The sequence below is a fragment of the Amphiura filiformis genome, chromosome 17, assembly GCF_039555335.1.
Source record: "Amphiura filiformis chromosome 17, Afil_fr2py, whole genome shotgun sequence".
Classification (NCBI taxonomy): Eukaryota; Metazoa; Echinodermata; class Ophiuroidea; order Amphilepidida; family Amphiuridae; genus Amphiura; species Amphiura filiformis.
Genome location: NC_092644.1, coordinates 37,282,251 through 37,305,798, shown reverse-complemented (window position 1 = coordinate 37,305,798; position 23,548 = coordinate 37,282,251). Strand labels below are relative to the sequence as shown.

The 23,548-nt window shown below is 37.7% G+C and overlaps 2 protein-coding genes across 4 annotated transcripts; both read left to right on the top strand.

The window, feature by feature from the left end:
* Positions 1 to 556: 556 nt before the first annotated feature.
* LOC140137737 (lengsin-like) lies at positions 557 to 21,813 on the top strand. Of its 3 annotated transcripts, XM_072159501.1 has the most exons (4): positions 5,451 to 5,468; positions 15,755 to 15,791; positions 18,791 to 19,778; positions 20,598 to 21,813. In XM_072159501.1, the coding sequence occupies exons 3-4, from the start codon at positions 18,854 to 18,856 to the stop codon at positions 21,029 to 21,031; spliced, it is 1,359 nt and encodes a 452-aa protein (XP_072015602.1). In that variant the 5' UTR covers positions 5,451 to 5,468; positions 15,755 to 15,791; positions 18,791 to 18,853; the 3' UTR covers positions 21,032 to 21,813. The 3 variants fall into 3 exon arrangements, with proteins under 3 accessions (XP_072015604.1, XP_072015603.1, XP_072015602.1); XM_072159503.1 differs by lacking the exons at positions 5,451 to 5,468; positions 15,755 to 15,791 and adding an exon at positions 557 to 627; XM_072159502.1 differs by lacking the exon at positions 15,755 to 15,791 and having other exon boundaries at positions 5,435 to 5,509.
* Positions 8,667 to 10,687, top strand: LOC140137193 (lengsin-like). The gene is made up of 2 exons (XM_072158845.1): positions 8,667 to 9,591; positions 10,410 to 10,687. Exons 1-2 carry the CDS (start codon positions 8,667 to 8,669, stop codon positions 10,685 to 10,687), a joined length of 1,203 nt encoding a protein of 400 aa, XP_072014946.1.
* Positions 21,814 to 23,548: the final 1,735 nt, after the last annotated feature.

The following is a 23,548-nucleotide window of genomic DNA, read 5'->3' as shown; positions in this document are numbered from 1 at the left end:
TGTTGAAAATGGGCCCAGTATCGACTAAAAATATCAAGCCGCAGGCCCGGCAAGGCCGAGGCCGGAATATCCCATTGTTGAGTTCTTTACTTATGTAGTTGACAGGTCGGTTCGACTATATAATGGCCGAATAAATCATACTAGCTGTAAACCTGTCAACACTTATATTGAAACTCATTTATTTCTAAACACACTTATTAATGACTTATGAGACATGAGGTTGAGGTTACTATTTTCATCCCCGGGTGAAGTCAAAGAGTTCACTGCTGAATATAGCTTTATGCATTATGGCACATATCTTGAGTGAGGTTATTTAATAGTATGCAAATCCATTGCTTAAATAGTATACATTATCCTGCACAATTATCTTAATGAAGACAAAGGAAATGCATTGGCAGAAGTAGCCGAATTCGGGTCAAAAGTTGAAGTACTTTTAAAGTCACAACCCAATGTATATATTCGCTCAGGTGTACTTGAGCGAAAAAATCAGTCTTGCACTTTAATTATACATGTATACCGTGGACTGTATGTTCACGGCCATTTATGCCCACATAGCTGTTGTTGTATTAATACCCACAATACAGTCAGTCAGTCGGTCACTATATCGTAGTACAGCAAAATAACCAGGTTAGCAATTATACAAATCACATACTTTTGCATAATTAATGTAATTTTGTATATGCAAATTTATATACTTTTTCATAATCATGTGCTTTTGTGGCCTACGTAAGTCCGACACTATATTACATACTTAGCTTAGAAACGTTATGCACTTTGTGTTGTGAATAACGGCGCATATCACTATGAAGCGCGCTTCATTTTTGGTATGATATATCTAGTGTACTAGATATAGCAAAACAACACCGAACTTCTCTGCTTGTAACTAACCCGCTGGGATTAATGGAATAACAAGCCTCATGCTAAAAAAACCCAATAAATCCTCACGTGCAGACAGTTTGGTTTCTTACCCAAGCCTTACATACGTATCTTGAGGTTCGTAACAGCATATACTATGGCTATTTTTTATCTATCCAAAGTCTTTGACCGTGTCTCACACATTCCACTTTCATTCATTCATTTCATTTTATTCGGCTGCGAAGCAGGCTACTACAAAGTTTCTACATGTACTACGATCTGAAGCCTAAGTGGCAATGGCATCTGGCAGTAGAAAGTTGTCGAAATCTCCCAACAGTTTTTGCACATAAGACAAGTAGGACGTTATTTGCCTTCCAGGTCTTCTTTTACCATGTAATGGGGTGTAGAGAGCATATCTTCTGCATGGTTCATCTTCCTGCATCCTCATGATATGTCCCAGGTCTTCATTTACCATGGGGTGTAGAGCATATCTTCTGCATGGTTCATCTTCCTGCATCCTCAGGATATGTCCCAGGAATCGTAGTTGTCGTGATCTGACAGAGTTGATAAGAGGCACAGTGTTGGTGATGGTATAGACTCTTTCATTACTAACATGGTCAGTGCGCTTGATGTTCAGCCTTATCCACTACTCAATTTTAAAGCTCAGCTGTTGGTATTTCCGGTCTGTTCCTCTCGTTGTTCACGTTTTACCTGTTCAACAGGTCCCACTCCCAGCTGGTTGCTATCTGTGGCATGGATTCTCAATATGTTTCTGTGCTTTCTGGAGTTCCCCATGGTTACATCCCAAGGCCTTTGTTTAAAATTGTTTTATGTTAAAAGACATGTGCCCTTCTCTATTTTCTTAAAACAATTGTCTTGTTCTTGTTCTCTTCCAAGTCCAAAGTCATGGTCATTAAAGAAGGAGGCTCTTTTCCGAATCTGAATCACACTCTTAACAGCATGATCATTGAACGTGTACCTTCTGGCTGTCTTATACGCTTTCCTGGAATCCTTACAATCAGCCCCTTCAGCATCCGTCACTTTTTGTACGGTATCTGGTCACGGTGCGCCCCATTCTAGAGCATGATTGTACTACTTGGCATTCTCTGAACATAACCCTTACCAATCGTCTAGAGTGTACTCAAAGATTCCACTCTCGCTTCATTCTTCAGTCTTGGAATCTCTCCCATGAGGACTTCTCTATATATCATTTGTTTAAAATCTTTGCCAATCTTCGTTCTTCTCCCAGTACTTTCCAGCCTCTTCCCAAACCTGGTCCACGCAGCCTCAATTCCTGCGCTGTTGTATTTCCTTTCCACCGGCTATCAGTATCCCATAGATCTTTTATCCGTCTGCCTCCTTCATCCGAAATTATCTCCTTGAGGCTATTAATGCAGCTTCCTTCCAGGCCTATCAATTGGCCATCCAATCCCCTGGGCCAATTCCACCCCCTTTATTAGCTAGTTTCCCTTATTTCATGTTTCATATCATTTTATATTGTAATGTTTTGCTGGTAATTTACTCGTATTGTTTAGTAATATTTTGATTTGTACAAGGACAATCCTTCAAGTTATTGGCTTGTGCAATATTGAGTATTCCTGGCCATGTACCAAATGTTATGAATAAATAAAAAAGACTTGAAAAACTATACATTATTATAGTTTGTTTGAATTTGATCGTTACAGAGCAGAACCTATTTCCAATCAAGGAAGGCATAAACAATTGTCTTCTAATTACTCCAACCAAACAGCATGAATTTCAGCAAAGAAAAACTGGATAAGGTGTTACAAAAGATGGCCGCTGGTGACGTCCAATTCGTCCGATGGGAACAGAGTGACACGTATGGCGTCGCGCGCTCTAAAACCGCTCGAAAATGTAATTTTAGTGAGAAAGTTAACAACGGGTTCCCGTTCTACTTAGGTTTTGTTGCCGCTGACCCGCAAGGTAACCTTGTCCATAACACTGGCTACCATGAAGAAATTGGCTATACAAATGGTTTGATGTTTGCCGATCTCGACACTTACGTTACAATACCTTTGTAAAAAAACAATTAGTGCTCAAAGACAATATTGTTCCAAGGTTGCCCCGCATGCCCCACAGGGTTACAAACAAACAATTAGTGCTCAAAGACAATATTGTTCCAAGGTTGCCCCGCATACCCCACAGGGCTACAAATAAACAATTAGTGCTCAAAGACAATATTGTTCCAAGGTTGCCCTGCATGCCCCACAGGGTTACAAAGAAACAATTAGTGCTCAAAGACAATATTGTTCCAAGGTTGCCCCGCATGCCCCACAGGGTTACAAAGAAACAATTAGTGCTCAAAGACAATATTGTTCCAAGGTTGTCCCGCATGCCCCACAGGGCTACAAATAAACAATTAGTGCTCAAAGACAATATTGTTCCAAGGTTGCCCCGCATGCCCCACAGGGTTACAAAGAAACAATTAGTGCTCAAAGACAATATTGTTCCAAGGTTGCCCCGCATGCCCCACAGGGCTACAAATAAACAATTAGTGCTCAAAGACAATATTGTTCCAAGGTTGCCCCGCATGCCCCACAGGGCTACAAATAAACAATTAGTGCTCAAAGACAATATTGTTCCAAGGTTGCCCCGCATGCCCCACATGGTTACAAAGAAACAATTAGTGCTCAAAGACAATATTGTTCCAAGGTTGCCCCGCATGCCCCACAGGGCTACAAATAAACAATTAGTGCTCAAAGACAATAACCATCATGCTTGAACTCTAAGTTAGCCCCTGATAGAGAGCAGGGCCTGAAGAATGAGGGAAATTAATAGGTTAAATTTTTTTAAAGGGTACAAAGAAGAAAAGAAAAAAGGTGGCGGGCTGTCGATAACGTAAGGTTGCGCATTGCTTTCTTGCCCTGCGGGGCCCATTATATATTGGAACTCCATAAGTAAAGGCCTCAGGCCCTGCCTTGATGTTTTTTGTTGATACTGGGGTTTTAATTGACGAAACTGAGCTCCAGTATCAAACAAAAATATCAAAGCCGCGGGTCCGGTAAGGCCGAGGCCGGAAACTCCCATAGTTGAGTTCTTTACTTATGTAGTTGACAGGAGTTCGACTATATAATGGCCGAATATATAATACTATAGCTAAAATAATAATTTCTCGATCATGAGAGTATGAATGTACTGCGTGCACTGCGTAATGTCGCAAGTTTAGTGGAATGACACGATAGCGCGACTCGATTGTGCACGCACAGGAAATGCAGCGCAACCCAAAAGCGTGTGTGGTAGGCGCTGTACGCTGACGCAATTGTCATTGCGTGCCTATTGAGCTCTCATGATCGAGAAACTATTATTTTAGCTATATCTGTAAACCTGTCAACACTCATATTAAACTCATATTGAAACTGATTTATTTCTAAACAAACTATAAATGACTTATGAGATATGAGGTTGAGGTTATAATTTTCATCCCTGGGCGAAGTAAAAGAGTTCACTGCTCAATAAAGATTTATGAATTATGGCACATATGGGGAGTGAGGTTATTTAATAGCATGCAAATCCATTACTTAAAGGGCAGGTCTATTGCAAAAACAAGTTTATCTCTATTCGAAGAGAATAATTATTACATTACAAGTTGACACTTGTTGCAATTTTTTATGCATATTTCTCCTGAAAAAGGAGAAATTGTGTGGGTAAAGTTCAGCCTCGTACGTGTTCTCCCCCCCGTTTGAAGCGTACGTGTTCTCCCCACGTTTGGCTCATGACGTATAGGTAAATGAACTGATACTATATCATGCTCTCATCATACAATCACAATCACTTTGACAAGTTTGACATTAGCAACAATGAGTTGTACTATCATTTGCCATAATCAATGCTGCATAACAATATGCAGACTATTGTTCTCATTTCGGGAACAAAGCCCACACAGTATTGTCACTATGCGTTTGCTTTGTAATATTTCATCCAACTGAAACTATAATAACTACATGAGTTTGTGGACTTAACACGGCGGTTTATATGCTAGTCTCAGATAAAATTGTAAGCTCAAATTATGTATTTATTTTTTAGGCCTAATATTTCTCATGATATTGATATACATATGAATTGTAATATCACAATTTACTAATATATCAAAAAGAAGCGGCTGATTTTATCCATATGTTTAAAAACCATTAAATTTGTCACACTTTTTAGAGGTTTTTTTTCTGTGAACAACAACAGTATACGTTCTGTCAATTGAGAGCGTTTATAGTCCCTCGTTCGAAGGAATTCACCGCTTAAGTTGGTTTTTGCGGAATATCAATTTTAAACGTCTTATTTTCTCAAAAAAGGAGTCATTTTCATTGTCCTTATAATATTAGCTTGCCAATGATATGATGTTGTTTTTGCAATAGACCTGCCCTTTAAATAGTTTTCATTATCCTGCAAAATCATCTTAATCATGTTAATGGAGACGAAGCAAATGCATTTGCAGTTGTAGCCTACTTGGAGCTACTTCGGGTCAAAAGTACTTTCAAGGTCACAGCCCAATGTATATATTCACTCAGGTCGCACGGCAATCCAAACCAGTGTACTGTATGTTCACGGCCATTTATGCCTTCATAGCTGTTGTTGTATTACCCATAACACAGTCAGTCGGTCAGTCAGTCACTATTTCGTAGTACAGCAAAATAACCAGGTAAGCAATGTGACGTACTACGGTTCTACGTACAAAATCACATACTTTTGCATGTTAAATATGTAATTTTGTAAATGCAAAATTATGTACTTTTCCAAAATCATGTGCTTTTGTGGACTACTGAGTCCGACACTATATTACATACTTAGGGTCTTTTATCTTTTCAGTTTCTGTTTCCGTATTCGTTTCCGTTTTCGTATGTCTTTGTTATTCTGAATTGTTAGTCTCCTCCTAGGTGTGACCAATCTTTTACTCTAGCCTTTTGTCACTTACTAATAACTTGAAGCAAGTGAATATTCGTATTCGTTTTCGTAAGTTATGTAAATTTCTGACTTCAAAACTTCTGGTAAGTGGGTACGTGCTCATTTAGACAAAAGAAGTATCTAAATTTTATGGTTCAAAATTCAAAAGAAATTGCACGGCTTCATTTACTTTACGCCTAGGCGTGACTTGCTCGCGAAAATAGTCTGGCATCGAAATATATATACTAATCAGTGTTGCCAGGAAGTATTGGGTGGCTTTAGGAATGTAGGTATACTTGTTCGTGCAATCGCGCAAAAATCGGTCATATGATTATGGAGAGATGAAACGGGGAATTATTTTTGTCCCAAAATACACCTTAAAACTTGCATGTGTGGTAATATCCCAGCAAACACAAAAATGTTTTAAATACGTTTTAAATATTATTGGCTTTTGGTTTAATAACATTAAAATGTCGGGTTTTATAAAGGTCATGAAAACATTTTAAAACGTTTTATATGAAAACACACTACAACAATATTTTAAAAATGTTTTCAAAGTGTTATTGTAAACTTTTCTTACAAACATTTTTTGCCAAATATTTTGTCAACACGTAAAATAATGTTACAATAAAATTATGTTAAAATATTTGCACCCAGCAAACACAGAAATGTTCTTAGAATGGTTTTTTCAAAACGTTTTAATAACATTTAAATGTCGGGTTATATAAAGGTCATGAAAACGTTTTTAAAACGTTATTGTAAATATTTTGGGCCAGCCTTTTTCGCAAAATATTTTTTCAACCCCAAAATAACATTTTGTTTAGAATGTTTGGTATCACGTTTTCAAAAATGTTTTTGGAATGTTAATAAAACGTTTTTATACGTTATATAACCCGACATTTAGACGTTTTCTGTAAAACATTTTGTGTTTGCTAAGCAGTAGATTATCAAAAAATGATTTTTAATGTTATGAAAACCCGTAATATACCCTTTATATAACCCGACATTTAAACGTTTTCTGACAACCTTTTATAACCTTTTGCAAATGAGGTCGATAACGTTTTGTGTTTGCTGGGATGCAACACCAAAGAATTGCGTTGAAGCGAAACTTATTGATTTCATTAATTGAAGTAACAATGAATTGGTAATCTGATAATAGATTGGGCGTACATGTTGTCTTAAATGTTTATTTTTGCGGAGCTGATTTTTTGTCAGTCATTGATCAAAATGATAAATTTCGCAAAGAGGGAGGGTGGGAGATATTTGAAACTGACAGACTGAACAAGTGAAAGTGGGAAAGGCGAGGGAGGAAGAGAGGAGAGGGAGAGACAGAAAGACTAGAAAGAGAAGAACACGAGAGGAGAGAGAAGGGACCGGGGAGGGAGAGGGAAGACTGATTCGGAAGGGATGGAGAGGTGGAAGCGAAATAGGGAGATATACATTGACATTGCGGCTCTGCACAGGCCCATAGCCATGATTAAGGTCCGGCTCATAAGGGAACCTTTTGTGATTAATTTTCAACGTTTTCACAAACATCTACCTCTTTTAAAATAAGCTGATTGGTACTTCAAACTTAAACCATGAAGTTACAGATCAACTCACTTAATCCTTCTATCTAATAGACATATTATAGCAAAACCAAACCGAACTTCGCTGTTTGTAACTCAGCCGCAGGGATTGATGGAATTACAAGCCTCATGCTCAAATGCGTACAGCGGTTACTGTCTTGCCTATTCTCTGTGATTTTTTCAACCTGAGTCTCATTATTGGCCGGATTCCTGTTTCACTAGGCATGGAAACTCTTTAAGGTGATCCCCATTTACAAATCTGGGAATCCTCATACTGTCTCGTAACTACAACCTTCTCTCGTTGCAACCAATTTCCTGTAAACGTATGGAGAAGTTATCAGTTCTTCAACACCTCTTTACCAATAAATCCTCACATGCATATAGCTTGGTTTCTTACCCAAGTCTTCCACAATCATCTTGAGGATCGTAAAAGCATCACCTATCACTCTTTTTGATCTATCCAAAGTCTTTGACCGTTGAGCTGATGGTATTTCCGGTCTGCTCCTCTCGTGGTTCATGTTTTATCGGTCTAACAGGTCCCAGCTGGTTGCTTTCCGTGGTATGGATTCTCAATCTGTTTCCGTGCTGTTTTCTTGAGTTCCCCATGGTTCTATCTCAAGGCCTTTGTTTTTCATGTTTATGTTAATCACACTCTTAACAGCATGCCCATTGAACGTGTACCTTTTGGCTTGTCTTATACGCTTTCCTGGAATCCTAACATCGATCGTATCTGCAAAATTGTTGGCTTCATTCATAGATCTTCCCAATCAGCCCCTTTAGCATCCGTCACTTTTTGTACCTGGCCACTGTGCGCCCCATTCTGGAGCATGGTTGTACTACTTGGCATTCGCTGAACATAATCCTTATCAACTGTGTGGAGTCTACTCAAAGATTCGAATGTCGCTTCATTCTTCAGTCTTGGAATCTCTCCCATGAGGACTTCTCTATATATCATTGTTTAAAATCTTTGCCAATCTTCGTTCTTCTCCCAGAACTTTCCAGACTCATCCCAAACCTGGCCCACGCAGCCTCAATTGCTGCACTGTCGTATTTCATGTAATTTTACATTGTAATGTTTTGCTCGTACAATACTCATATTGTCTAGTAATATTTTGATTTGTACAAGGACAATGAAGGACAATCATTCAAGTTATTGGTTTGTTGAATGTTGAGTATGCCTGGTCATGTACCAAATTTATGAATAAATAAAAAGACTTGAAAAATTATACATTATTATAGTTTGTTTCTTTTTGTTCATTGTATTTTATCGTTACAGAGCAGAAACTATTTCCAATCAAGGAAGGTATAAACAAAATTTTGTCTTTTTAATCACTCCAACCAAACAACATGGATTTCAGCAAAGAAAAACTAGACAAGGTGTTACAAAAGATGGCCGCTGATGACGTCCAATTCGTCCGATGGGAACAGAGCGACACGTATGGCGTCGCGCGCTCTAAAACCGCTCGAACATGTAATTTTAGTGAGAAAGTTAACAACGGCTTCCCGTTCTACTTAGGATTTGTTGCTGTTGACCCGCAATGTAACATTGTCCATAACTCTGGTTACCATGAAGAAATTGGATATGGAGATGGTTTGATGTTTGCCGATCTCGACACTTATGTTACAATACCTTGGTGTAAAAACACCGGCAGAGTCTTAATGGAGCCAATGTATGAAGGAAAATGGTTTGCCCCTCAACCACGATATGTAGCACGCAAGCAACTTGATCGACTTCAGAAGATGGGTTATTCTCTGCTCTCTGGTTATGAGCAAGAGTTCTTCGTAGTCGATCAAAATACGCTCGAGCCTATTACAAAAGATGTCAACGTTCGATCAACCATTCGTAACTACAAAGATCCCGAATTCCTTCATCAAATCATGACAGATCTTCCAAAGGTTGGTGTCGATGTTGATTATTTTGAAAGTGAGTACGCACCAGGCCAATTTGAAGTCCCCTACCAGCCTTCTTTTGGTATTAGCTCAGCAGATACAGGTCATACATTCCGTACATCCGTCAAAGAAATCGCATTGCAGCATGGGTACATTGCCAGCTTCATGTCCAAACCATTTCCTGAATACTCCGGAAGTTCCTGTCATTTTAACCATTCTCTTTGGGACATCGATGGTCAGAAAGGACTAATGTATGATGCAGATGGCCCTAATGGACTATCTGACGTGGCTCAGCATTGGATAGCAGGAATATTAGCTCATGCACCAGCAATCAGTCTTCTAATGGCTCCCACAATCAATTGCCTCAAACGATTCAAGCCAGGTAAGTTTTAAAAGCGTATCGCCCTACTACAGGGTGTTCCATAAAAAGCGGTCCCAATGTTTTCATCAATCAGTCAGTGTTTACATAAATTATGAAAGCCACTCCGTTTACCTATCACATAAAAGATGTGGCCTTCATTTATGTAAATATTAACTAATTGGTCACGTTTTAAATATCACATCATTCGTTCGGGCCCGCCTTTTATGGGACACCCTGTATATCAACTTCTTAATAAAAGAACATCGGATACTCAAATTGTGTGAAAGGCTTTTACGACGGGAATTTATAACAATTAGTGGGTTTTTTATCGTGTTCGCCGTCGGACAAGTTTAGAACTGCCAAGCTTTCGTCAGGAGTAGCTCTGACTTCTGGACAAAGTACCTAAGAACGAAACATGTAGGCCGCCCCTTGCCTACTGATGGCTCTGAAAAGAGCCGTTCGCTGACTGCCCCTTGTCAACAGAGAACAAGCAGATCTCGCCTATCTGCTAATTTAAAGGTTTGGTGGCTCTGAAAATAGCCGTTCACTGAAGACTGCCCCTTGTCTACAGAAAACAACTCATTTATGTGTGATCCCATTACTTAAGGCATGAAACAATTCCCAGAAGCTTTCAGAATAATTACTTCAATATTATGTTACTGTTAGCCAACTCTTTCGGCATAATGTTACCACATTCAATGTATAATTAACCAAAAAAGGCATGTGATGCTTTTAACGATTGGTTCAACCAAACGATGATTTCCAACTTTTCCCTTTCTTGAGAGCACCTCATCATCGCACAACACCTTGACAATGTTAATTTGAATTTATATTTGCAGGCACTTTTGCACCTTGTAACGTCACATGGGGGATTGATAATCGCAGCGCTGCAGTTCGCGTTAAAGTCAACGGTGAACGCAGGACATATGTGGAGAACAGATTAGGTGCCGCCGCCGGGAATCCATATATCTCCCTTGCCGCCACCGTCGCCGCTGGAATTGACGGAATCCAGCGGGAGTTGAAACTGCCGCCACCAGTGAAAGGCGACGCTTACGATGAAAAAAATTTGCCTCCAAAGACGCAAACACTGCCAAATGATATGAAGACAGCATCTTAAGTGCATTTTTGTTGACTGCAAGACCATCGTAAGTGGGTCTTATGATGATCTTGCATTCAGATTTTAGATCATTGTTTTCATTTTGATGAATGATATGCACTCATATTGTAGATTTGTTTTCATTTTTTGTTGAGCCTGCAAGACAATCGTGAGTGCCACTTACGATGTTGCTGCACTGAACATTGATTTCTTGTTGAGTACAAGACCATCGTAAGTGCCACTTACGATGGTCTTGTACTCAACAAAAATAAAGCACAAAACAAATATATAATGCACACTCAAGACATCTATTTTTAATCAGAAATATTTTGTTTGCTATCATGAACTTTATTTGCAGCAATTATAGATAGATAATAATATAGAAAGCAATTTTTTTGATATTCCAGTAAATAAACTGCTTCGTAAAACAGAATAATGCTTTTCCTGTAAAATCACGCAAGATGTACTTTCAATATAGTCTTGCACTCTGCCCACGATATAAATATATTATATGATAATAATTAATAGTTGTGTTACACTGAGACGTTATTATATTACATATCATATATATAAAGGCCTAGGGCCGAAATATCGTAAATAAATCTGTGGATTAAATTCCCAGAAAATAAATACGGTTTGTTCCAGAACTCTAATTTAATGGATCTACTAAATATATATATATAGCTATATATTTACTCACGTATTATTATGCAGATATAGAATTTATATCGATATTAAGGCGCGCATAGTAGGATAAAGGAATATTCATTGTCAGATAATTAGATTGCATCGTGAATAATATTCTTTATAATATTATTGAAATGAGGTGGATCCTAGAATACAAAAAAGCCTAAAAAGTAGTCAATATTATATTGTAAACTTGGTATTTCAACTTATCTAAGTTTCATATCCAAGTGGATCCACTTTGCATCTCCAATTAGCTCAAGAACTCGGCCGCTGGAATTGATGGAATCACAAGCCTCATGCGCAAACTCGGGCGCTACTCTCTCGCCTATTAGGCCTATATTCTCTGTGATCTTTTTAACCTGAGTCTCATTACTGGCCAGATTCCTGTTGCATGAATGGGGTATCTCTATGGTGATTCTGGTGATTCTCATTTTTAAGTCTTGCCTCTAAAATGAGGAGGATAAAGGAATATTCATTGTTAGATATTTAGGAATAGCATCATGAATAATTATATAATATTGAATGGCTTTGAGTGTGATACAAGAATATATTGCACGAGATAGCAGTATATTCTTATACCGTAAAACCCCGTCTACAAGCATATATAGTGGTTTTTTTTATAAAAGCTTAATTAATTCGAAGCAAGCGTTAATATACCAATACAATAGATCGGTCTTAAAATAATACTTGTTTGTATATGCTTGGATCCGTAATTTATTTGCTCAAATTCCATAATGGCGACTGGATTAATGTAGCTTACATCAGAAGCACACTATATGCTTGTAGACGGGGTTTTACGGTATTACACGAAAATAAGCCATTCAATATTATTATTATTATTTATATCGGGCTTTCTCTCTGCGGTAAAATGAAAATGTAAGCGTATCTAGCAGACACCGGGCCTAACCAATGCGTATTGTAGGCCTAATTAATGTAAGCTTACCTTTTGACCTTCTTGTTTTCTGCTCTTTCCTTCCTCAAAGACAAATTCGGAAAATATAGAGGTTTATGTGTAGATGTGGATTATATTTCCAGAATTTCCGCAAATTAAGTTTGTGGTTATACTTGTTGCATAAAAGGAATTAGATACATTTCTAGAGCTGAGTTTGTACTACATCACTGAGCGATAGAGATCGGTTTCTAGCTAATGAGATAGGACTCCTTTTTTGCGTTCGAGCTACCTTATTGCTGAAATACCAATCTCCCATCGCTCACTAATTCAGCTTGTTTTTTTAAGTGGCACTTGATAGTATTATTACAATTCCACGTTATTCGCTGTAGGGAAAAATAATTATCTACCAGCTGTGGACGCTGTGCATCACATCCTCAGGTTGACTTAATAATAATAATAAAGCAGCATTAATATAGCGCATTGTGAATTGCAGATTCCTCTATGCGCTTTACAATAAGAAAATTAAAATCATATTTACAAAATTATATTACATCAAAATACAACAAATTCAGTATAACAAATTGAATGGCTTAAGGGCTGGGGTATGAACGTTTGGACAGTATTTATTTTGGGACATCAGAGCACATCATACATATCGAATTGTATTCTGAATACGAAGAATGTCATTCTGATATCAAATAATTTTGATTTTTGAAATTCGCAATTTAATACACATTTTATGGCAAATCATTAAAATTGATATTTTGATATTTAACAGTACTTGAAGTAAACTTTATAAATCTGATGATTTATACTTAAAGTGTATGTAGGTGGGATGAAAAGCCGACGATCAATTGAAAATTTTGACCTTTCGTATTGAAGATATGGATTTTTTTCCCAAAACACCAAAAAAATTAGGTCTTTTTGGGAAAAATCCATATCTTCAATATGAAAGGTCAAAATTTTCAATTGACCGTCGGCTTTTCCTCCCTGCTACATACACTTTAAGAATATATCATAATTAGATTTATATAATTTACTTCGAGGACTGTTATATCAAAAATTTGAAAAATATCAAATTTTTATAATTTGTCATAAAATTTGTATTATATTGTGATTTTCAAAAAATGAAAATTATTTGATATCAGAAAGACATGCGTCGTATTCAGAATGCAATTCGATAGGTCTGAGGTGCTCTCATGTCCCACAAAAACTACTGTCGAAACGCAATAAACGCTCATTTTAGATCCCTTAAAATACTACACATTATATCATCAAGCAGGATTTCTCAAAAACGATATGCCCTAAGTAGATGGGATAAAAAGCAAATTAAAACATATTAGTTAGGCTATAGAATGAACTAAAAACTTTCCATTAGTCCCATAGGAACCCATTTGAGGGGGGTTCATTGGTCTACAGGTGGCAAAAATATTTATTTTTTTTACTTTTTAGGACAATGACCTCCCAAAATAGATTCCTATGAGACTAATGGCAAGTTTTTAGTTTATTCTATAGCCTAACTAATATGTTTTAATTTGGTTTTTATCCCATCTCCATAGGGTATATCGTATTCGAGAAATCCTGCGCGCAGCGATGTCGCGTCGTCAAAATTCACTTCTGAGATATCGGTAACTATGTATAGAAACACCGTTTTTTTTTCATTATTTCCATAGTTTAAAAACACTTTTCTATTTTAAAATTGAATTTTCACAAATAATTATGAAAATTTGAAACTAAAAGCTTTTTGTGATATGCATTTTTAAAGTGGAAAAACTAAATATCGCAGCTTGAGAAAACAATAGAATACATAAGAAATATCGCAGGTTGAAAAACATTTTGACCATAACTTCTGAACAGAAGCTCCGATTGATGTCAAATAAGAAGCAAAAGAAAGGTAATTTTTCCCTTTCTATAAATATATAATTTCTTATTTAAGCCCTTGCAAGGTCATATTCTCCCTTAAGCAGACGAGGGGTTGCCACGCATGCGTAGTAAGGGAAGAAATGTACCAGGCTAATGTCAATCGCTGACCTCTACAGAGGTCAGTATTGTCAATAGCCTTAGTCGGAGGTCCCTCGGCCCAGAAGTCTCAAAACTATTAAAGCTAGCTTATTAAATATGTCGGAACAAAATGGCTACGCGTAGCTGTTGAAGAACTAGTGGATTCGACCTACCATCATGGGATTTCTGCCATGGGACTCAAGCCACGTCTGTTAGAAGAAAATGGGGCTATTCAATAAAAACCTTTGACCTCTTCATGCTAGACCTCCGTGCATGTATAGGAATACACTGGTCGTTCAATGTATCAATTTACAAAACAATGATCTTGCAACCAGAATTTTAAAATCAAATTTAAAATTATTTTAGAGGTGCAAATCTTATAATCATGACAACAGTTTCAAGATAAAATATGCCCCGAAAACGGTGCATTTTCCAGCAAATGGGACTTGAAATTTATTCGAATTCAGGCTGTGGTTGTTATGGATGGTCATTATTTATTATATCCTTTTATCCTGTTCATAGGCCTATCAAAATAGCATTTACGTGTTGGGTGCTTGACTTCTATGATCATGGAGTGCCAGTTATTTTTACAACTGGGATCTTGATCCATTGAAAACAAAAAAAAATACAACACCGCAGTTTGGGCACCAAATTGTGTTACGTAAGATCGTTTACCACGGTTTCACCAAAATATATGACTATTTAACTTTAGATCGTAAACAGAATAGCGCTCAAAGACAATGTTGTTCCAAAGTGCCCCCATGCCCCGCAGGGGCTTTAAAGAAACAATTAGTGCTCAAAACAATAGCCATCATGCTTGAACTATAAATTAGCCCCCGATAGAGAGCAGGACCTGAAGAATGAGGAAAAGGGTACAAAGAAGAAAAGAATACCTTTTCTTAAATAGTATTCATTATCCTGCAAAATCATCTTAATAAAGACGAAGCAAATGCATTTGCAGAAGTAGCCTACTTGGAGTTACTTCGGGTCAAAAGTACTTTCAAGGCCCGGAGGGGGTTCTCCCTGGTTGAAGGTGTACGGGGATGTGCCACGGTTTTGGGGTACCTTTTCAGCAATTTTGGTATATCGATGGGTGGGTTTTCAGTGGAGAGCAATGCGCCCAATTGGGCGCATTAGGGAAAAATGCCCTAAAAGCGCCCAATTAGGGCAAATTTGGGTGCTTTTGGGTGTATTTTGTGAAAAATTGGTATACTGATGGGTGGCAAAAACAGCAAAAAGTAGGTATAGAGAAAGTCAGCATCCAAAAGTCTGCGTGGCACATCCCCGTAATTTTTTTTTCGAAGAACCCCCCCCGGGTTTCAAGGTCACAGCCGAATGTATATATTCACTCAGAGATATTCACTCAGGTGTAGCGAAAAAATCAGTCGCGCGGCACTTCACTAAATCCCGTGACTTAAATTATACATGTAAACCAGTGTACTGTATGTTCACGGCCATTTATGCCTACATAGCTGTTGTTGTATTACCCACAACACAGTCAGTCAGTCAGTCAGTCACTATTTCGTAGTACAGCAAAATAACCAGGTAAGCAATGTGACGTACTACGGTTCTACGTACAAAATCACATAATTTTGCATGTTAAATATGTAATTTTGTAAATGCAAAATTATGTACTTTTCCAAAATCATGTGCTTTTTGGACTACTGAGTCCGACACTATATTACATACTTAGGGTCTTTTTTATCTTTTCAGTTTCTGTTTCCGTATTCGTTTCCGTTTTCGTATGTCTTTGTTATTCTGAATTGTTAGTCTCCTCTTAGGTGTGACCAATCTTTTACTCTAGCCTTTTGTCACTTACTAATAACTTGAAGCAAGTGAATATTCGTATTCGTTTTCGTAAGTTATGTAAATTTCTGACTTCAAAACTTCTGGTAAGTGGGTACGTGCTCATTTAGACAAAAGAAGTATCTAAATTTTACGGTTCAAAATTCAATAGAAATTGCACGGCTTCATTTACTTTACGCCTAGGCGTGACTTGCTCGCGAAAATAGTCTGGCATCGAAATATATATACTAATCAGTGTTGCCAGGAAGTATTGGGTGGCTTTAGGAATGTAGGTATACTTGTTCGTGCAATCGCGCACAAATCGGTCATATGATTATGTAGAGATGAAACGGGGAATTATTTTTGTCCCAAAATACACCTTAAAACTTGCATGTGTGGTAATATCCCAGCAAACACAAAAATGTTTTAAAAACGTTTTAAATAAGTTATATTTTGGCTTTTGGTTTAGGTAAAAACGTTTTAATAACATTAAAATGTCGGGTTTTATAAAAGTCATGAAAACATTTTAAAACGTTTTATATGAAAACACACTACAACAATTTTTTTAAAAAAATGTTTTCAAAGTGTTATTGTAAACATTTCTTGCAAACATTTTTTGCCAAATATTTTGTCAACACTTAAAATAATGTTACAAACAAATTATGTTAAAATATTTGCACCCAGCAAACACAGAAATGTTCTTAGAATGGTTTTTTCAAAACGTTTTAATAACATTTAAATGTCGAGTTATATAAAGGTCATGAAAACGTTTTTAAAACGTTATTGCAAATATTTTGGGCAAACCTTTTTCGCAAAATATTTTTTCAACCCCAAAATAACATTTTGTTTAGAATGTTTGGTATCACGTTTTCAAAAATGTTTTTGGAATGTTATTAAAACGTTTTTATACCCTTTATATAACCCGACATTTAGACGTTTTCTGTAAAACATTTTGTGTTTGCTGAGCAGTAGATTATCAAAAAATGATTTTTAATGTTAAGAAAACGTCTTATACCTGTAATATACCCTTTATATAACCCGACATTTAAACGTTTTCTGACAACCTTTTATAACATTTTGCAAATGAGTTCGATAACGTTTTGTGTTTGCTGGGATGCAACACCAAAGAATTGCGTTGAAGCGAAACTTATTGATTTCATTAATTGAAGTAACAATGAATTGGTAATCTGATAATAGATTGGGCGTACATGTTGTCTTAAATGTTTTATTTTTGCGGAGCTGATTTTTTGTCAGTCATTGATCAAAATGATAAATTTCGCAAAGAGGGAGGGTGGGAGATACTTGAAACTGACAGACTGAACAAGTGAAAGTGGGAAAGGCGAGGGAGGAAGAGAGGAGAGGGAGAGACAGAAAGACTAGAAAGAGAAGAACACGAGAGGAGAGAGAAGGGAGAGGGGAGACTGATTCGGAAGGGATGGAGAGGTGGAAGCGAAATAGGGAGATATACATTGACACTGCGGCTCTGCACAGGCCCATAGCCATGATTAAGGTCCAGCTCATAAGGGAACCTTTTGTGATTAAAGGGTTTATTTTCAACGTTTTCACTCAAAAAAGTGGGCCTTTTCATTCGGATTGGCATTTTGTCACATTGATGTTGACCAAATTAACAACATGAAAGACGAGATCGGCGCTAGACCACTAAAAACACCAGTGTTCTATAATCTTGTCTTATCCCGCATTTATTGACACAAACATCTACCTCTTTTAAAATAAACAGATTGGTACTTCAAACTTAAACCATGAAGTTACTTGGTTTCTTACCCAAGTCTTCCACAATCATCTTGAGGATCGTAAAGCATCACCTATGGCTCTTTTTGATCTATCCAAAGTCTTTGACCGTTGAGCCGATGGTATTTCCGGACTGCTCCTCTCGTGGTTCATGTTTTACCGGTCTAACAAGTCCCAGCTGGTTGCTTTCCGCGGTATGGATTCTCAATCTGTTTCCGTCCTGTTTCCTTGAGTTCCCCATGGTTCTATCTCAAGGCCTTTGTTTTTTCGTGTTTATGTTAACGACATGTGCCTTTATTCATTTTCTTTAAACAATTCTCTTGTTCTTGTTCTCTTCCAAATCCAAAGTCATGGTCATTAAAGAAGGACTCTTTTCCGAATCTGAATTTCACTCTTAACAGCATGCCCATTGAACGTGTACCTTTTGGCTTGTCTTATACGCTTTCCTGGAATCCTAACATCGATCGTATCTGCAAAATTGTTGGCTTCATTCATAGATCTTCCCAATCAGCCCCTTTAGCATCCGTCACTTTTTGTACCTGGCCACTGTGCGCCCCATTCTGGAGCATGGTTGTACTACTTGGCATTCGCTGAACATAATCCTTAACAACTGTGTGGAGTCTACTCAAAGATTCGAATGTCGCTTCATTCTTCAGTCTTGGAATCTCTCCCATGAGGACTTCTCTATATATCATTGTTTAAAATCTTTGCCAATCTTCGTTCTTTTCCCAGAACTTTCCAGCCTCATCCCAGACCCGATATACGCAGCAGCCTCAATTCCTGCACTGTCGTATTTCATGTAATTTTACATTGTAATGTTTTGCTCGTACAATACTCATATTGTCTAGTAATATTTTGATTTGTACAAGGACAATCATTCAAGTTATTGGTTTGTTGAATGTTGGGTATGCCTGGTCATGTACCAAATTTATGAATAAATAAAAAGACTTGACAAAATATACAATATAGTTTGTTTCTTAAGTTATGTTCATTGTATTTTATCTTTACAGAAAAGAAACAATTTCAGGGAAGGTATAAACAATTTTGTCTTCTAATCGCTCCAACCAAACAGCATGGATTTCAGCAAAGAAAAACTGGATAAGGTGTTACAAAAGATGACCGCCGATGACGTCCAATTCGTACGATGGGAACAGAGCGACACGTATGGCGTCGCGCGCTCTAAAACCGCTCGAAAATGTAATTTTAGTGACAAAGTTAACAACGGGTTCCCGTTCTACTTAGGATTTGTTGCCGTTGACCCGCAATGTAACATTGTCCATAACTCTGGTTACCATGAAGAAATTGGCTATGCAGATGGTTTGATGTTTGCCGACCTCGACACTTACGTTACAATTCCTTGGTGTAAAAACACCGGCAGAGTCTTAATGGAGCCAATGTATGAAGGAAAATGGTTTGCCCCTCAACCACGATATGTAGCACGCAAGCAACTTGATCGACTTCAGAAGATGGGTTATTCTCTGCTCTCTGGTTATGAGCAAGAGTTCTTCGTAGTCGATCAAAATACGCTCGAGCCTATTACAAAAGATGTCAACGTTCGATCAACCATTCGTAACTACAAAGATCCCGAATTCCTTCATCAAATCATGACAGATCTTCCAAAGGTTGGTGTCGATGTTGATTATTTTGAAAGTGAGTACGCACCAGGCCAATTTGAAGTCCCCTACCAGCCTTCTTTTGGTATTAGCTCAGCAGATACAGGTCATACATTCCGTACATCCGTCAAAGAAATCGCATTGCAGCATGGGTACATTGCCAGCTTCATGTCCAAACCATTTCCTGAATACCCCGGAAGTTCCTGTCATTTTAACCATTCTCTTTGGGACATCGATGGTCAGAAAGGACTAATGTATGATGCGGATGGCCCTAATGGACTATCTGACGTGGCTCAGCATTGGATAGCAGGAATATTAGCTCATGCACCAGCAATCAGTCTTCTAATGGCTCCCACAATCAATTGCCTCAAACGATTCAAGCCAGGTAAGTTTTAAAAGCGTATTGCCCTACTACAGGGTGTTCCATAAAAAGCGGTCCCAATGTTTTCATCAATCAGTCAGTGTTTACATAAATTATGAAAGCCACTCCGTTTACCTATCACATAAAAGATGTGGCCTTCATTTATGTAAATATTAACTAATTGGTCACGTTTTAAATATCACATCATTCGTTCGGGCCCGCCTTTTATGGGACACCCTGTATATCAACTTCTTAATAAAAGAACATCGGATACTCAAATTGTGTGAAAGGCTTTTACGACGGGAATTTATAACAATTAGTGGGGTTTTTTTATCGTGTTCGCCGTCGGACAAGTTTAGAACTGCCAAGCTTTCGTCAGGAGTAGCTCTGACTTCTGGACAAAGTACCTAAAAACGAAACATGTAGGTCGCCTCTTGCCTACTGATGGCTCTGAAAAGAGCCGTTCGCTGACTGCCCCTTGTCAACAGAGAACAAGCAGATCTCGCCTATCTGCTAATTTAAAGGTTTGGTGGCTCTGAAAATAGCCGTTCACTGAAGACTGTCCCTTGTCTACAGAAAATAACTCATTTATGTGTGATCCCATTACTTAAGGCATGAAGCAATTCCCAGAAGCGTTCAGAATAATTACTTCAATATTATGTTACTGTTAGCCAACTCTTTCGGCATAATGTTACCACATTCAATGTATAATTAACCAAAAAGGCATGTGATGCTTTTAACGATTGGTTCAACCAAACGATGATTTCCAACTTTTCCCTTTCTTGAGAGCACCTCATCATCGCACAACACCTTGACAATGTTAATTTGAATTTATATTTGCAGGCACTTTTGCACCTTGTAACGTCACATGGGGGATTGATAATCGCAGCACTGCAGTTCGTGTTAAAGTTCGCGGTGAACGCAGGACATATGTGGAGAACAGATTAGGTGCCGCCGCCGGGAATCCATATATCTCCCTTGCCGCCACCGTCGCCGCTGGAATTGACGGAATCCAACGGGAGTTGAAACTGCCGCCACCTGTGAAAGGCGACGCTTACGATGAAAAGAATTTGCCTCCAAAGACGCAAACACTGCCAAATGATATGAAGACAGCGTTGGAGTATTTTGCAAACGATGACGTCATACATGAAGCTCTCGGTGAAGAATTTTGCAAATGTTTTGGTACCCTCAAGTTGCACGAGATGAATTTGGAAGCAGAAGCGAAGGCTAAAGGAGATGATGATTGGGAGAGAAACCTCTTCTTTGAATATCTATAAATGGCGTGCGATTATAAATCTTTCAATAGTGGTATTTTGGGATCATTAAAAGGAGATTAGTTTAATGATTTTGTACTTATTTTACTTCAGACTTAAGATTTTTGATGAATTTTGAAAACATATTTGATAACTCATAATTTAAAGTTGATGTCATGTGTTAAAACTGAATAATTAATTTTGAACTAACTTATCAAGTAAGCTAGATATCGTAACTTCGTAAGTGCATTTAAGATTTGTTTTCATTTTTGTTGACTGCAAGACCAACGTAAGTGGCACTTATGATGGTCTTGCGTTCAGATTTTAGATCATTGCTTTCATTTTTGATGAGTGGAAGACCATCGTAAGTGGCACATACGATGGTCACGCACCCATATTTTAGATTTGTTTTCATTTTTGTTGAGCCTGCAAGACAATCGTAAGTGCCACTTACGATGTTGTTGCACTGAACATTGATTTTCTGTTGAGTACAAGACCATTTTAAATGCCACTTTCCATGGTCTTGCACTCAACAAAAATAAAACACAAAATCAAATCTAAAATACACCTAAGACATCTACATTTAATCAGAAATCTTTTGTTTGCTATCATGAACTTTATTTGCAGCAATAATATAGAAAGCAATTTTTTAATGTTCCAATAGACTATAACTGCTTCGTAAAGCAGACTAAATGCTTCTCCTGCAAAACCATGTAATATGTACTTACGATATGGCTTTTCACTCTGTCCACGGTATAAATATATTATATGATAATAATTGATAATTGCGTTACACTAAGAAGATTTTATATTTACTCATGTATTATCACGCAGATATAGAATTTATGTCTATATTTAGGCACTCTTGAAAAATAGTAGGATAAAGTAACATTCATTATCATATAATTACCGGTAGATTGGGGTAGATTGCAACGTGACTACGTGAATAATATTCTTTATATATAATTGAAATGGGGGTGGATTTTACCGGGGTTATAAAATACAAAACAAACCAAAAGTAGTCATTATTATGTTCTCAGAATCTTCCATCCTATACTTTGTACAGAATTGAAGAGTCCAATATAATCAACACTTGGACTCAAAACTTGGACTGTGTTGGATAGGCTCACTTTTTCCCAAAAAAATTTTTGCGCATGTTCAGTTCCCCTTTCTCGAGCTGGTTGCTATGCGCTCGGTTGTGCAAAGGGGGCGAAGGGGACAATGTTCCCGGATGTCCGACCGAGTGAATGCGGCCGTGGATGAGATCGTCCCACAGCGTCATCATCGCTATATCTTCGTGTGATATATGACAGTAGGGCGAATCCACTGGTTCTTCAACAGCCACGCATGATAATTTTGTTCCGCCGTGTTTAATACTATAGGTCCGAGGGACTCAGGTTAAGTACAACAAAATACGATTGCCACACCACCACCACTGACCTCGACACTCCACCTGTACGATAGATAAGTATCTTTCGCACTACGCATGTGCCACTGCCACTCAAAGACTCATTTTTACCACTGCGCAGCCCGAGTTGCGCTGGTTAATTAGCTGGAAAGTAAATTCGATTCATTGTCAGTTTTTGTATTCAAAACGCACGTTGGGTTTTTAAGAATATCATATTCTTTCAACACATATATTCAAGTACAAGCCTTACAATAGGTTTTTACAGAAACCAAAAATAATTGGATATATTCAGAGTTTTGAGATCCACAGATCTAAAGACAATATTGTTACAAAGTGGCCCCATGCCCCACAGGGCTACAAAGAAACAATTAGTGCTCAAAAACAATAGCCATCATGCTTGAACTATAAACTAGCCCCCGATAGAGAGCAGGGCCTGAAGAATGAGGGACATTAATAGGTAGAAATTTTAAAAAGGGTACAAAGAAGAAAAGAAAAAAGGTGGCGGGCTGTCAATAACGTAAGGTTACGCATTGGTTTCTTGCCCTGCGGGGCCCATTATATATTGGAACTCCATTAGTAAAGGCCTCAGGCCCTGCCTTGATGTTTTTTGTTGATACTGGGGTTTTAATTGACGAAACTGAGCTCCAGTATCAAACAAAAATATCAAAGCCGCGGGTCCGGTTTTTGCGGAATATCAATTTTAAACGTCTTATTTTCTCAACAAGACAACGCCATGGATGCAGATCAACTTCATAACTTTGAATTGCAAGTACTTGGAATGCTAGTAAATTTAAATGTTTGGCACAACTAACCGGGTGTGAAATATTGGCATTTATTGGTAAATACACCACCAATGACATACTAGGAAATACTCAAAATTTTCATGTTGAAAGCTGAATTGAAAAATGTGTGCGAAATAGGTCTATATACATTTAAAAGGGCATTTCGTGATCCACAGCTTCATCCCCCCCCCCCCACTTTTCTCCAAAAAAGTTGAGATTTTTATACCACTGGAAACCTCTGGCTACATAATGTTTATTTACAAAATATTTCTTGCAGATTAATTCGTTTTGCAAAGATATCGTGAAATTTGAATTTCGTTCTGGTATACCAGAACGAAATTACAACACATT

Coding starts and splice junctions, on each gene's coding strand:
- LOC140137193 (XM_072158845.1), top strand. CDS start 8,667: ATGGATTTCAGCAAAGAAAAACTAGACAAGGTGTTACAAAAGATGGCC. Junction 9,592..10,409: donor CCTCAAACGATTCAAGCCAG/GTAAGTTTTAAA, acceptor TTATATTTGCAG/GCACTTTTGCACCTTGTAAC.
- LOC140137737 (XM_072159503.1), top strand. CDS start 18,854: ATGGATTTCAGCAAAGAAAAACTGGATAAGGTGTTACAAAAGATGACC. Junction 19,779..20,597: donor CCTCAAACGATTCAAGCCAG/GTAAGTTTTAAA, acceptor TTATATTTGCAG/GCACTTTTGCACCTTGTAAC.